This window comes from Aristolochia californica, unplaced genomic scaffold (genome assembly GCF_029961685.1).
Source record: "Aristolochia californica isolate CCGP_79_NKW_82.1479 unplaced genomic scaffold, dmAriCali1.0.hap1 SCAF_8, whole genome shotgun sequence".
Lineage (NCBI taxonomy): Eukaryota > Viridiplantae > Streptophyta > Magnoliopsida > Piperales > Aristolochiaceae > Aristolochia > Aristolochia californica.
In genome coordinates, this window is record NW_027182279.1 from 39016363 (window position 1) to 39030901 (window position 14539).

The 14539-nt window shown below is 35.8% G+C and overlaps 1 protein-coding gene across 2 annotated transcripts; it reads right to left on the minus strand.

Annotated features, from left to right (window-relative positions):
• Positions 1-2279: 2279 nt before the first annotated feature.
• Positions 2280-10869, minus strand: LOC137938985 (U-box domain-containing protein 33). Of its 2 annotated transcripts, none has more exons than XM_068784129.1 (10): positions 10587-10869; positions 9602-9955; positions 9259-9380; positions 9010-9131; positions 8775-8879; positions 7785-8229; positions 7477-7605; positions 4945-5475; positions 3584-4348; positions 2280-2729 (listed from the first exon to the last, which is right to left on the minus strand). In XM_068784129.1, exons 2-10 carry the CDS (start codon positions 9873-9875, stop codon positions 2547-2549), a joined length of 2676 nt encoding a protein of 891 aa, XP_068640230.1. In that variant the 5' UTR covers positions 9876-9955; positions 10587-10869; the 3' UTR covers positions 2280-2546. The 2 variants fall into 2 exon arrangements, with proteins under 2 accessions (XP_068640230.1, XP_068640231.1); XM_068784130.1 differs by lacking the exon at positions 10587-10869 and adding an exon at positions 10127-10172.
• Positions 10870-14539: the final 3670 nt, after the last annotated feature.

The following is a 14539-nucleotide window of genomic DNA, read 5'->3' on the forward strand; positions in this document are numbered from 1 at the left end:
AAAAGAAGAATTTGACCATTATTATTTAAAAAAATAGTTAATAATAATAAAATTATTATTTTTAATAACTATTTTTGAAAATAATTATGATTATTTTTTTTATTTTTTTTCTTTTCCATAGGGTTCTAAACAAACCCTAAAGAGATTTAATTTACAAAACCCAGTCTAGAAAATGTCCCATGAGACTATTGTCAAGGAAATGGGATGGGAGGGACTACATATCCCCATCCCTCCCATCTTTTTATGTAGGGAGGGAGTTGAGGTTGGGGAACCCTCCCCCTTTTTAGCTTATGTTAGGAGGTTGTACTATTCGGATGGTTTTTTTACTCAATGAGTTGACCTAGGACTCGATCAATCAACTTGATTTTCAAGAGGACGGGTTAAGTCAAGGGAATTCCACCTGACTCGACTCAAGTCTAGCTTTGGATAATCTTATTAGACTCAGGTTATTTGAATAGGGTTTTGAAGAACCCTAATTGATTCTCGATGCTCGATCGATAAATCCTACAAGGCTCAAGCGTAAATAAGAAAAGGGATCCTTCCACTACATCATATCTAAGAGTCTCTTATCGTCGAATGGGAGAAAATAAGAACTAGGAGGAGAGTCTTCTCTCCTCTCTTGTCTCATATTTTGTTACAAGGACAGGGGGATGATGCCTCCCCCTATGGGACAAGGAGGGAGAGGCCCCCCTACCTTGAGTCCAATATAGTGGTGTCCCTCTCATAGTGGCTAGAGTAGTGGAGAGGCATATCCAAAAGGTGTGGTTAAGTGTCTCAGTTCTTTAGATTCACCCATATCAAAATTTGAGACATACACACAATATAAAGAATATCTCAACCCCTCAAAGGAGAGAGGCTAGGTTAGTTACTCCCTTTTAACTTACAAGGTAAAGCAAAGAGGAAAACAACAAGGAAGCACCACCCCTCTCTACTCTCCTCTTTTCGCTATAGGGAAGGACCTTCCCTCCTTTTGTTATCAGCCCTATTTAGCTCAATTGTTCAAATCACCTAAAATTGTTAATATATCTTATGAGGACATTTGGGCCTAGTAAGATGATGCCTAGGTCTTGGACTAACATTTCCAATAGGAGTTTGACATGTGAGGAAGTTGAAAACAGTCGTACATAGACAAATGAGTAGTAAGATTTTGAGTTTATTAGGTAAAAAATAGATTTTCTAACTTGGGATATGTTTTAGATCCATATGGTATCAAAACAGGTATCAGTGTGTAGGCTAACACACAAAATTTACGTGTAGGAGTCACAAAGAGGGCTACATATGAGTAATAAGATATTTGGTCTGTTATTTGAGGAAAAAAACTTTCTAATTTGATTAGTCAGTTTAGGATATGCCTTGGACCCAACTTGAGATGGCTGCATAAATACAAAACCACCCCAAGTGATGGGTTTATGTTTTAAAAGATAGATTCAATGCCTTGTTGCCATAGTGGACTCATACATCTTTTTTTTTAATCTTTTATAATCCTTAAAGACTCCACTTCAGTATATATTTTAATTTTTAAAAATTTTATTTGAAATTATAGGTCAATAAATATTAAAATATTTTTAAAAAAATTATTTTGGATTAGCTTCAACCTTATGTGTCTAATCTCTATTTACTTTATATGAAATTTTATAAATTTAAATAAAATGCTATTTGCGTCGATAGCATGGGCATGGTTGTCAGCTTTGAAAGAGGATAAATGTTGAACTATTTCTCAAAGAGGATTAAGATTTGAGTTTCTTAACTAACAAAATATGAATAAACTCCATTTGTAACTGTAAGTAAATATTTTTATTTTTAAATTCTATTTTATTAGTATTTAAATTAAAAATGTTTCCATAATATCAGATATTAAATTAATGGAGTCTTGCATTCTTTTAGGATTTGTGTTCTAACTTAAAGTCATCATTTTGAGGAGTGGTAGGCAGGTCTTTATGTTTGAAGATGCCTTTTTTTTTCCTTTTCTTTTCAGTTCTCCTAGTCAACTGGAAGAAGAATAAACAATTCAGAAATTTGTACAAGTATGCTGTTTTCCCTCCCTTGAACAGAAATGACTGATCATGAACAGATTAGAACTGTCCCTGAAGACATTATAGGCCTGGTTATTTTTTTGGAAATGCTCAGGGTTGAGTCAAGGTGCCAGATTGGCACTTCTATTTTCTGTAAGTTTCCCTGACTTGTCCTGAATCTAGAAAGAGTCCAGCTTCTAGACTCAAGATAAGTGACCAGGCTGAGCTTCCTGACCAGGATTTTGCTCAGGCTAAGATGGTAGTAAGTCTAAGTCATAATTCCATGCTTTAACCAGATAATCATGCTAATGAATGCTCGCATTCTATGTATATTTGCTTTTGTCATCTTTTATTGTATCATGCATACAAATAAGATGTATTACTTATAAACATTTTATTTACAGATATCTCAACAATACAAATCTAAATTTGAAAAACAAAAATAAGCTAAAATTAGAAAAGAATGAAATTAACTCTTCTGTAGATCTACTGATGCATAAAATTGTATTGGAATAAAAATGGAAAAGAGAGAAGTCATCGACCCTGCAGCCATTCTTGGATGGCAGAACGAAGAGCATGGTTGGGGATGAGCTCCTGATGAGCCAGCCTGAGGTTGGTCGTCGGGGATGTATCTTGGCCACTTTCAAGCCATCCCTTGATTGCCTCGGCCTCATAAGTATAACCATCAGCTGCTATGTGAGGATCTTGCATAATTTCCTGCAGGCAGAAACATATTTCTATTACTTGTAGATGAAAAGAAGCACATTGGACCAGGTGCTGGACTCACCTTTTATAATGATGGTTATTTAATGGTTTGGTATTGTTGGTTTAGCTTATAGAACAGGGCCTATTCATGGATTAGACCCAATTGGCTACTAATATTCCAACCAGTGGCAAGTGGTTGATTGATCATCATCTAAGTATCACCCGGTATAGGTGCTTACAAACCCGTATCCTCAACTCATGGGAGAGCACAGTTTGTCCTGTTACATGCTCTTTTTCCGATGCTTACTCCACTCAAAGATTGAAATGAAAGAACCTCTCTTCACATCATATTATGGTGGGAAAAGGAAATATTTGTAGCTACTAGTTCAAGTAGATAGGTTAAAAAACTTTGTTGGTTTTCACTAAAAAATCATTTCTTCTTTCCTTTTCTATGTTCTGCTGAATTTGCATAATGTTCTTTCATCTCCATTGTCATCCAGTAGAGTAGCAGACATATTGAACAAAGAGCAAGAAACAGGAGCAATAACCCTTTTTTTTTTATGAAATGAGGGGCAATAATCTTTGAACATGGATACAGGACCCTACCTCGGATCTGAATCCCCTCAAGTCTGAAAAGGTGCAGAGTGCATCTTTTACACCAGTTCCCACATGATGGAAAATCCCAGAGAATGATGTAAAGCCAGATGGCTAGATGAGTCTGGATATGTTTATGGCCATCGTTTATTAATTTTAGACCCCTTCATGCTGTGGCAGTAGTTCATTGTTTTTTTTGGCTACTGAAAACTCTGAATTCACTTTCACTACTACATTAATATGATGCTCTAAGAGTGTAGATAATTACGTACCTGAAAGATTGGGCAGAAGAAGTATTGTGGTGGTCTATTTAGATCATCGAAACCAGTAGGAGACGAAGGGGTCTTAGACCCTAGCATGGCCTTCATCGGTTCAATCACCCTCAACACATCTGATTCAAGATCAGGTCGCTCTTTTCTGTCCATCTCGCAACACCTTAGTCCCAATAGTGCCAACTGATTTGCCTGAAAATACGGCCAATCTCCTGCCAACTCATCCACAACCCGATCTAAATTCCCTCTCTCCAATGCCTCCTTCACTTGTTTAACAATTCCCAAAGCTGGTCTTCCCGTTAATATACGTAGAATTATTACACCAAATGAATACACATCTGACTTCCTTGTAAGAATGCCGGTGGACTGGAACATAGGATCTATGTAAGCAAATGTACCTTTGGGATCAGTGTTCCAGCCTACAGTGGTGCTGCAATTTTGATCATTTCTCAAAATAAAGCGAGAAATTCCAAAGTCACTGACTTTTGCAGCAAAGTTGGAGTCCAGGAGTATATTGGCAGGTTTGAGGTCACCATGGACAATATTATGGGGTTTGTTTGAGTGAAGAAATAGAAGGGCAGAGCAGATGTCTGCAAGGATTTGGGTCCTAACTTGCCATGAGAGAGGAGGAGAGTTGTCCTTGCAGGTGAGACGGTCTTCAAGACTACCATTTGGGAGGTATTCATAAATGAGGGACCAAGCCTCTGGACAGGTGCCAATGAGGGTTACCAAGTTGGGATGCCTCACTCTGCTTAAGATGTCCACCTGAATTGAAATATGAAAATTTCAAAAAGGATTACATTTTTTTCATCCCAAGATCGAACTCAGCTCTAAAACAATCACTGATGCTTAAAAAAAAAACCAGAAATCGGTTTTGAGCAATGTAAGACTATCAATATATTTCGATTTAGAAAACTTCAAAAATTAGAAATTTTCATCCAGACCAAGCTCTAGCATCAAAATATGCCACCATGAATTAAAGTTCCATTGAGGACAAGTTTCCATTCTACAGGATAACCATGAGAGATCCACATTCCCTTCTATACTCTACTCTCCACTCTCTTTAGCCTGACCTAGGTTTACAACTTGGAAACATGTGCAGGACAATGATAACAGTATCATTAAAACAGAATATCACAGAGAGAATATAAGGATGCTTCACCAGATGAATGCTTTCACCTTCCTAGTTACTATATACTTCTTTAGATGGTTTATATTGGAAGCACTATAACTCTCCCATTCACGCAACAAGACAAGAGAAATAAGAAGATTACTTGTCAAATAACAGCTTATCTGATGTTATAATATTATAACTCATATGTCATAATTATCCAAACGTTGCATAGACTGCATGTAGTTACCTCTTGTTCAAATTCTGCCCTGCCTTGCAAGCTCTCAGAATTTAGCACTTTGACAGCAACTCGCGTATGCCGAAGTAGCCCTCTATAAACACTACCATACCCTCCTTCACCAATCTTTAATGACGGATCAAACCCCTGAGTTGCTTCCTTGATTTCAAAAAAAGAGAACAATGAGAAATCATGTGGGCCTCCGGAGCTTGAACATGATTCTTCATTACTTCTGTGAAGTTCTTCAGCTTCTCTAATTGCTTCATCTCGCTCCCTTTGCAAGTCATGGAATTCTCTCTTAAGTGTCTCCAAATCCTGTTGGGCTTCTGAAAGACTTCCCTCTAATTCCTTGACAATTTTATTAGAATCAGTAACTTGGCTTTCTAGTGTGGCTTGCTGCTCTCTGGCATTGAGTAGTTCTTTCATAACTTCATCATGTTGAGCCTTAATGTTTTCTAGGTTAAACACTTCTTGACCTAGTATATCTTCAGCCTCCTTTCTTTGCTTGAGCGCTTTGTTGTATGATTTCTCCGCTTGTCTTGCCTGCAGAAGAGCGGGGTATGAGCTTCACATGTAGAAGATAGATGACTCATTTTTCCCACAAGTTACACTAACCTGTCTTTCACCCATTTGAACATCATATCTGAAATAAATTGACATTTATAAACTCAGACTTTGCACAAGCGTTTTGCTAGGAGGAAATGTCCTCTAGACATGTCTGCCTGAGGATCCTCTTAAATGAAAGCTTTCAGTTCAGTAGGAAATTTATACTTTGTAGGCCAAACACAGTGACGATAATATAATCATCACCAATTATTCAAATTAGAAAAGATCCAAAGAGTCTTAGTTGATTTGTAATAGCTTAGTGAGATATTTTAGAATTTCATAATTAGGACTACACTACATATTGAATTGCAAGATGGATGCTTTCATGTTACAATCTTAGAGGTTTGCAGCTCCCTTCAGGAAAACCTACATACAAAGATAAGAGATCTGCTGACATCCAAAAGCATTCACTTACATAGGTCTTGCTAGAATGGCACCAACTTCAGAAAAAGTTTCATGCAGTTAGTGTCAGTAAGCACAAGGAAATGAGAGTAAATTAGGATGAAGGCTTGCTAGCGGCCTCATTGTCTTTTTCCAGCCTGGATTGTCCCAATTTGTTGTTTCAGCTCAATGAGCTGCACCTAATTCATTCTAGGATTCATTTCAAAACAGGAAGAATTTGAGCAAGACCTGGATCGGTTTGCCTTGGGTCATTAGGTTTCCTATTCGCACTGATGTCAAGTTCGAGATCTTTACACAAGTTAAGCCTTACCCCCATCACATGCCAACAGTTTCTGAAAGGTCATGTGTTGAAGTCTTAAAGGAGCCAAGGGTTTCTTATGTGTCTACTGTGACAAATCTAGAAAGGTGAAAAAGAAAAGGATTTTGAGCTCATTGTTTTGACACAAGACCGAGAAAAAAACACAAAAATAAAGAAAAAGACACAACACCGAAAAAAAATAAAGGAAAAGAAAAAAAAACTCAATGAAATAATTCCCACTGTGATTTTATTTCAACTACCATTCTGACATTGTTTTGACTTATCTCATCATCATAACCTTGTCAAACAATGTTATGGTAGTCCTCCAACCGCTACATCAACTACAACTCTCTTTTCATTTGTCTACAATTTCATAGTGTTAATTTCTGTTGGACTGTATCACACAGAAGAGAAATCCTGTTAAGAAACTTAGTTTTACAATGCAGTAGTTGATTCAGTTGATTACTGTTTTATATGTTTAGACTAACTAAGCTTGACAAGTGATTTCTCTCTTAACTCTCCTTATCTCGAAGATTCTCATCCTATATCCTTGTCATTTTTCTGTTCACTTGATAATACCTAGCCCTTCTTGTTGCTGCTTGTTAAGGAATAGGTTAAGGAATAGTCCCACACTGCTAATACGCTTATGCAAAATTAAAACCATTTTTTAGCCTTCATGTACTTGTCAGTTATCATACCAAAGGGAAAACCTATAGATCAATTGCCGGAAACTGTATTTGATTTATTGCCAAAATCAACAGAATCCCAGGTAACCTTTTTCCAGAAGAAACTAAGAGATCAATTTAATGCATTACCTTCTTATTATGAAAAAACAATAAATAAAACTAATCATTATTGCTTGTATACTAGAATATACAAAACAACACTAAAAAAACCAACCAGGGTGACATCCTAAAAGCGACGCATATCAATGGACATGTATCAAATCATACTTGACCAGATTCACATAAACAAAATTAACGGAAGGAATCTACAGGTAAGGCCAAAATCCTATGGAGAAATGACTAAAACACTAACTACTTGGTGGAGGTAAGCTCATTGTACCAATATAGCCTGTGTTTTTCAGATAGAAACTAGGCATGTAAGTTTTTTCTCTGCATATGAACGTATAGTCAGCTGTTCAGAAGAATTAATTTGTCTATGTACATAAAAATTTGCATATGAGAAGATTACTCAGCATAAACCTTAAGAGCTATCTTTTCAGAAGAATTACTTACTTTGTGCATGGTGTCAAGAGAGAGCTTTTCAGCTTTTGCACGCCTTATTGATTCTTCAATCACTTCTCTTCTAGAGGACTCAGCCTCCATCATAGATTCTTTAAGTAGATCAAAAACCTTATCAAATTTCTGGAAACACAAATTTAGGTTCAATTTCATTTTTATGAAGAATGAATTTATCAAAAGAGAATATAAGAAGAGTGATATTGCATAGGACTGACTTATGTAATTAAAATTTTTTGCATAACAAACAATTCCAAAGTAGATATTACTAGTATCATTAAAAAGATGCAAAAGTAACAGCATACCGGTGGATCAAGGGGAGACGAAAATCCAGTACTCATCTGAATCTGATGTACTGGAGTCAAAACAGATCCTTTGTCACTCTCCTCATCTCTCACCATTGACCCTGAAACTGAAACACCTGCACCATCATCACTTAAGGACCATATTGACTTATCAGGTCTTTGTGAAGGGCTGTCCAATAACTTTCTTTTCCACGCATTTACAAACCCTAGGTTGCCCAGTTGGCTACTTGGATCTGTCTGCGCTATTTCCTTTTCTCCAGGAGAAGAACTGCCACTGTAGGTTTTTGAGCGAAGCAGTGAGCTATAATCTGGAGTCGTCAAACTGAATTCTCTGTACAGCCTTGCAGTTCTTGATTTAAGTGAGGTTGGTTGAATATTAGGCTTGGGCACGATGACAGGTGATGGAGGAGTCACAAAGACCCCACTTCCATCCAAACTGGTCTCTCTGGAAATGAAAAGGCAACCCTCATTAAAGATGTGTGCAGAAGAATGTCTTTCAGCACTTAAAATGGGAATCAGAAGATCTTGAACCATCTCTAACATGAGAAAGCAGAAAACTTTAAGACAACAAGCAACACGCCTCACAATCCACACCTCTGCCCTCAATCAGCCACTCTTTCTAAAAACATTTAGGCCCATTTGCACAACCAGTATGATACGGTGATTTAACTCCTTACGTATTTAACTTTGAAAAGTCCAAAAGTGGGAATCTATCCAAAGGATAATCTTCTTACAACTGAACCTATTATTGTGAAACCAAGATAAAATGCATGCGATAAAACCAACTTATGTGACCTAATGACAGTAGTCTCCATTTACTCACATCTAGTTATAACAGCCATACTATGTCCAGTACAGACCATCTACTTGGAAATCATGGGTGCAGATAAACTGGAACTTCCAGTAAATGTACCATGGGGATAAATTAATGATTTTGATAAAGATAAATTAATAAAACCCTGAAGTATCTTTCTCTGAGCAGGAGCAGACCTTGTGCAGATAAGAGAACCTTTGCAGATAAACCATATTTGGCACGAAGGAGGTGCCTCTTTGCTCACGACTATTGCTTTTTTGGATTTAGGCACCCTCATTTTTCTGCAGTTGAGATGTGACAAGAAAGCTCAAAATTAAGGAGACTTCATGAAATCAAATTACATGCGGAGAAACAGAAATAGACATCCAGAATAAGAAACAGGGACACTAATCTTTAACGCAATCTTCTTACTTGGAGTAGTGTTTGTCTGCTGCTGCTCCCATGACAAGCCTGCTTACTCCATGTCGAGCAACCAACTCCAAAATTCCTCTTGCTATGTCATCCATCTCAATTACAAATTCCTCCACCTGCACCTGTAAGAATAAAATTGGAATTTGAATAACTGATGCGTGTAGTTTCGAGTTGCTTGGCTTCAGAGTATATTTCTTCAAAAATATTTTAATAGCAATCAGTCAAGCAAAGAAAAAGAAAAGTGTGTACCTTTTCCGTCGCACAAATGTTCTGGTACTTCCTTAAGGCCTCTTGCATCTTTGCCCTCTCTTGCTGCCTGTACGCTTGAACTTGCTTAAGCTTAAGCCTTTCTGCCGAGAACTTGCCTCCCACTGTCCACACAATGAAAATAACATCTCTTAACTGACGAAAACATGGAATTATTAACTACTCATTTCACAATCTGACATGCGCCAGAAAATGAAATCAGAGAACCCAACCCGGAAACTAAGATCAGGCCTTTGGGTCGTTGGACAAATGGCCGACAGCTATCGACAAAGATCATTGTTTGAAATGAGAAGAATGCTACCAGCAACAGAATTTGCGAACTTACGCAGGGGGATCATTTGCGCCGGTTGATGAACGTGGAGAAGTCCGATTTTTTTCCCACCCCCATTCTCGAGAGCCCACAACAAAGTCAATCCAGTATCCTTCACCTCTTTTCCGACCGCAACAAATATCATGTCCTCCGCCGGAGCCGGCTGTTCGTCTTCGATTACTCTGCTGGACGACGCCATTACAGGCCTCACCATCTCCACTCCATACCTTATATTTTTCTTGGGCCAGATTCCAAACTGCTGAATCGGTAGGGAGCTGACCAAAGCCATAGGCTGGAACAAGTCGAGGGAAAAACTATTCCAGGACCTCAGGCTTATGGTTTCTTAGCACTATGTATTCAAACATTTCCCTGTAAATTTTGCACAAAGAAAAGGAAGAGAATTATTCCACCCAAAGAAAAAAACTAGTACACAAAGAATTCCAACAGTTCGTGTAATATCATTCTACTGCAACACTTAAGAAATTCCTGCAGAACTGTATTCAAGCCTTAAGTATGCCTTAATTATGTTAACATTCTAACATATTCTTCTCCCGCGTGATGTTATGTATCTCTGGGAAGTTTGTCCAGAATCATCTCACTCTTCGTCGAAAACAGCATAAAAGATCGCAAAAGAAAACTATAAAGAAGAAAGCCACCCCGAAAGTTCCTATGAATAGCAAAATGCTTAAACAAGTAAAGATGCTGTTCAAATCAAAAAAGAAAAAAAGTAGAGATGCTGTCGAAAAAATAAAGAAATAGCAAGAAAAAGAAAAGGCTAACCTACCAAAAGAATTCCAACCTATCCGTGTCTTTTAACAAAACACGATCTGATACTCTTTAAAATATTAAAAATCCATAGTAAAGTACCTTAACGGCAATCCAATAAAAAAAAAAATTCCTGTCCTACAATCAATTACTCACCACCTCCTCTGTTTCATACATTCACAATCATTAAAAAATAAAAACGAGAACTAAGCAGTGCAACAGCGATCATCCACACCTTTTATGTTCGAACACCATCCTCAAACTTTCCTCTCCCGTCTCCTTCTCTTCTCCACCATCCGAAGCCTAAAAACAACTCAACGAGCTCAAGATCCTCCTCCAAAAAAGCATCCAATCGTTTCCGTCAATCTCGAAGACTAAAAACAACTCAATGAGCTCAAAATCAAACAACACATCCAATCGTTGCCGTCAATAGCTACCAGAATCTTCAGCGCTCTCTCCGCTTCGCAATGTCTTCTCCCTCCTTTCGCTGAAGGCGAGCTCCGATATGTCAAGCCTCGTTTTCCTCGCAGTCAGACAAACTCAATTAAATCCTCGTCTTCTTTGCCGCGATAGGCGAAAGCTCTCTTTGTCGGCACTCGGGAGCTCAGCTGCACATGCGAACAAGCCGACGGAGAAACTCTACCGGTGACCCGCGCGACGACGCTAACCTGAGATCCTGAGAGGAAACCGACGGTGACAATCTGCGGGAGTTGTGAAACGGATGGGGTATAGTCGGTCAGACCTGTCGATTCGTCAAAGCTGTACGGAGGAATCTATTTGGGAGATATTCTGTTACGGAGTAGATTCTCTTCATGCAACCGTCGTTGGTACGTGTCAAGTCCTGGCGTATGAGTATACGTGGAGGGTTTGTAGTGGTTGACTTATTTTTTAGGGGACGGACCGTCAAGGCGAGAATGACCTGGCTTATTGATGCATGAACCATTCATGATAAGGCAATAATAGAGAAGAGAAAAAAATATTTTTTATCTAATATTTTTTATTTTTAAAAATATTAATTAAAAATAATTATAATTATAAACAGTTTTATTATGAATTAAAATATATTTTACCATTAATAATTTAATATATATATATATATTTATAATTATATATTTGGATTTTAATTTTTCCTATAATTTTAATTAAAGAATCACTAATCAACCTAATTTTTAGAAAATTTTGTATTTTATAAAATTCAAGAATAAGAGAAAATTATGTTGGATTTTATTTATTTTTAAAAAAATTATTTTTTGTTGCTCAATTTTTTTTAATAAAAATAATTTAAGAAATAAAATATGAAGTCGAACATGATATTGAAAAGATAAAGAATTAATATTTAAAATTACGTCGAAGATGTTTTAAAATTATTAAAGCTTAAAAAGATGTTGCTTCTAGACGAAGAATACTTTTTTTATATATATTTCACGTCTTTTTCACTATTGACGACAAATAAATTCTTAATAATTTGTGGTTGAACAGTTTGAATAAAAAACAATCGTTCGATCAACCTCGTAAAAAATAATTATAGTGACTATTAATCAATCATATCTTATTTCAATTTTTTATTATTATTTATAATTTTTTACAAAAATATTATGAACATTTTTCTTTTTATTTATCAAGGTGGCACAAACAGGAAAAAAATCGATCAAAGGGAATTGTTTTAACAGATAATTATTTTTACCTTTTTTATATCATAAACCATCTCGACAGTCTAACATATACATACACATACACATACACATACACAAACACTATGTATATATATATAAATATCGAATAATATATATCAGAATTAAAAAGGTTGAGATGAAAAAAAAAACTTTAAATTAATCAGCCTAAAATAATTATTTACTAAATTAAATAAAAAAATATTCAGTCCCTCATGTAATGTACATAAAATAAAATAATTTATTTTTGGATATATTTGGTGAAATTGTAAAAAGGTTGGAGGAAGCAAAGATTAAAGATAATATCTTAATTAGAGTTTAGGAAAAGGGAGATTTGTAGTCAATGCACGTGGCGGCGTGACCACGGCACACCATGGGCCCCATTTTAGAAAGCTGACAAAAATAGATGCTCAGTCAAAGATGATGGAATGGAATATTCTGGGATTTTAATTTTGGTAATTTTGAAATATATAATAATAATATTATTATTATTATTATTATTATTATTAAAAAAAACAATAAGGGGTTCAAACCTCCCTCCTCATAAAACATATGGAGCAAAACCTCTTTATTGCCTCTCAAACTCGAGATGAAGGGACTTTTGGCTTCATTCTGCCCTCCTTGGAGGGGAGGGGGCATTCCCTTTCTTATCACCTTAATGGAATAGAACCCCTTCCCTATTGAAAATGAAACACAAAGGTAATTATTGTATTAAAAAATTACCTTGTTTATCACATGGTGAAAATCATCATATATGATTTTTTATTTATTAATTTTTTATTTTTTTTAGTTGGTTTTAGGTTTAAAAGAAATCAATGGGTTGAAAGAATAGAAAGTTTGTACCTTGAATAATTCAACAAAATGAAGGTTCCTTATCGATGCTCAATTAATGTTGAATTGATGTAAATTTGTACATTTGTTCCCCTTTGAAAATGACTTTAATATGGGCACAAAACAAAGTCATGTGTGGAAGATATTATATGAGATATTATTGTGATAATAGTTTTTTTAAAATATATGATTAAGAGTTTTATGTTTATGAATTTGTCATGTAAAGGGTATTTTTTTTTTTTTTTACTTTAGTCGTATTAGAAAATGTTCGGCTCAATGTTATTGAAACCAAATTAGGTATTAAATCAGTCGGATGATTGGTTTAGACCAGGTTCAATTGTAGGTTGGGCAAAGTGGAATGCTACCGTTAGATTGATCATATATAATTTTTTTTTATTTCATTAGCTTTTAACACAGTCCAATAGTTTGGTAAGTTGGTATGACGTTTTTCATGCAAGTGTTTGTTCTCTACTTTGAATCCTTTCTCCTACAAGAAGTTTTTCATTGAACAAATCCTTATTCAATAGGCCCAATTTATGGTCGAAGCAGATCAATCGACTAGGTCATTTGATTGTAAAGTAAATCCGATTTTTACCTAAAGACAAATTGGAAAAGGGTTTGGCTCCAATGTAATCTGATTGAATTGGTTGGTTCGGTTTAGTTTTTATAACATTGATTTTTCTACATATGGTAGTTATATGACTCTATTTTCAAAATTTTAAGTAATGTAAAAAGGGCGATATAAGGAGTTGAGTTCACAGGGGTACTTCTATCAATGTATCTTATGTTTCACTTAAGTAATATATAATAAAAGAGGTTGATTTTTTATCTCTCATGGAGTGTAACATTAACACACTCTTCTCATGCCTTTTTTTTTATCTCTCTTATCTTTGTTGTTTTTTAATTTCCTACCGTTAACATGGTATCAGTGCAATAAGATCCAATTGCAAAGGAGTTTCGTCTATTTTCCTCCAAGGAAAAGGAGTTTTTTAGAATTTTTGTTGTTTGAAGTTAAAAAATCAAAAGTTTCTTCTCTGTTTAGTGCCATACCACTAAAGCTGATTGTTTGTGCTGCCAATTGAGTAGTTTCATGAGGTTTAGATAGGTATTAAGATAGATCGTTGGATGGTGTAGGGTGTCTTTTGCTAATCATATGTCTACTCAAGTCTTCCAAACTTGTCATTTTGCTTGTATCAAGATCCTGCATGTTGATGTCAACTTTATTGTTGTTTGGTTCAATTATAGGTCTACATTGTCCAGTACAAGGGTGATGGGATAATAGAGAGGTATTATGATAGACTTGTTGATAAGGCATTTACTCAGATGTATGGTGTAGAAGTATTTGAGAAATTCTCTCCTGTAGCAAGGTTGACATCTGTTCAGGAATTTTTTTTGTGGTAGTAACAAAGGAATTCTTTATGTTTCAATTGGACATAAAGAATGATTTTTACCTGAAACAACCTCTTCGGTATGTTGCTCAAGAGAAGATATGTATAGTACATAGGTTGAACAAGGCTATTTACGACCTTAGGCAAAACCCAAGGTGTAGTTTGACAAACTCTATAAAGTTATTATATCCTCAATTTTTTTAAAAAGTTATTGTGACCACTCCTCGTTTATTATGAAGTGGGTATCTGGAATAGTGGTATTGATCGTGTAAGTGGATGAGGCAAAACAAGAGTTGTAT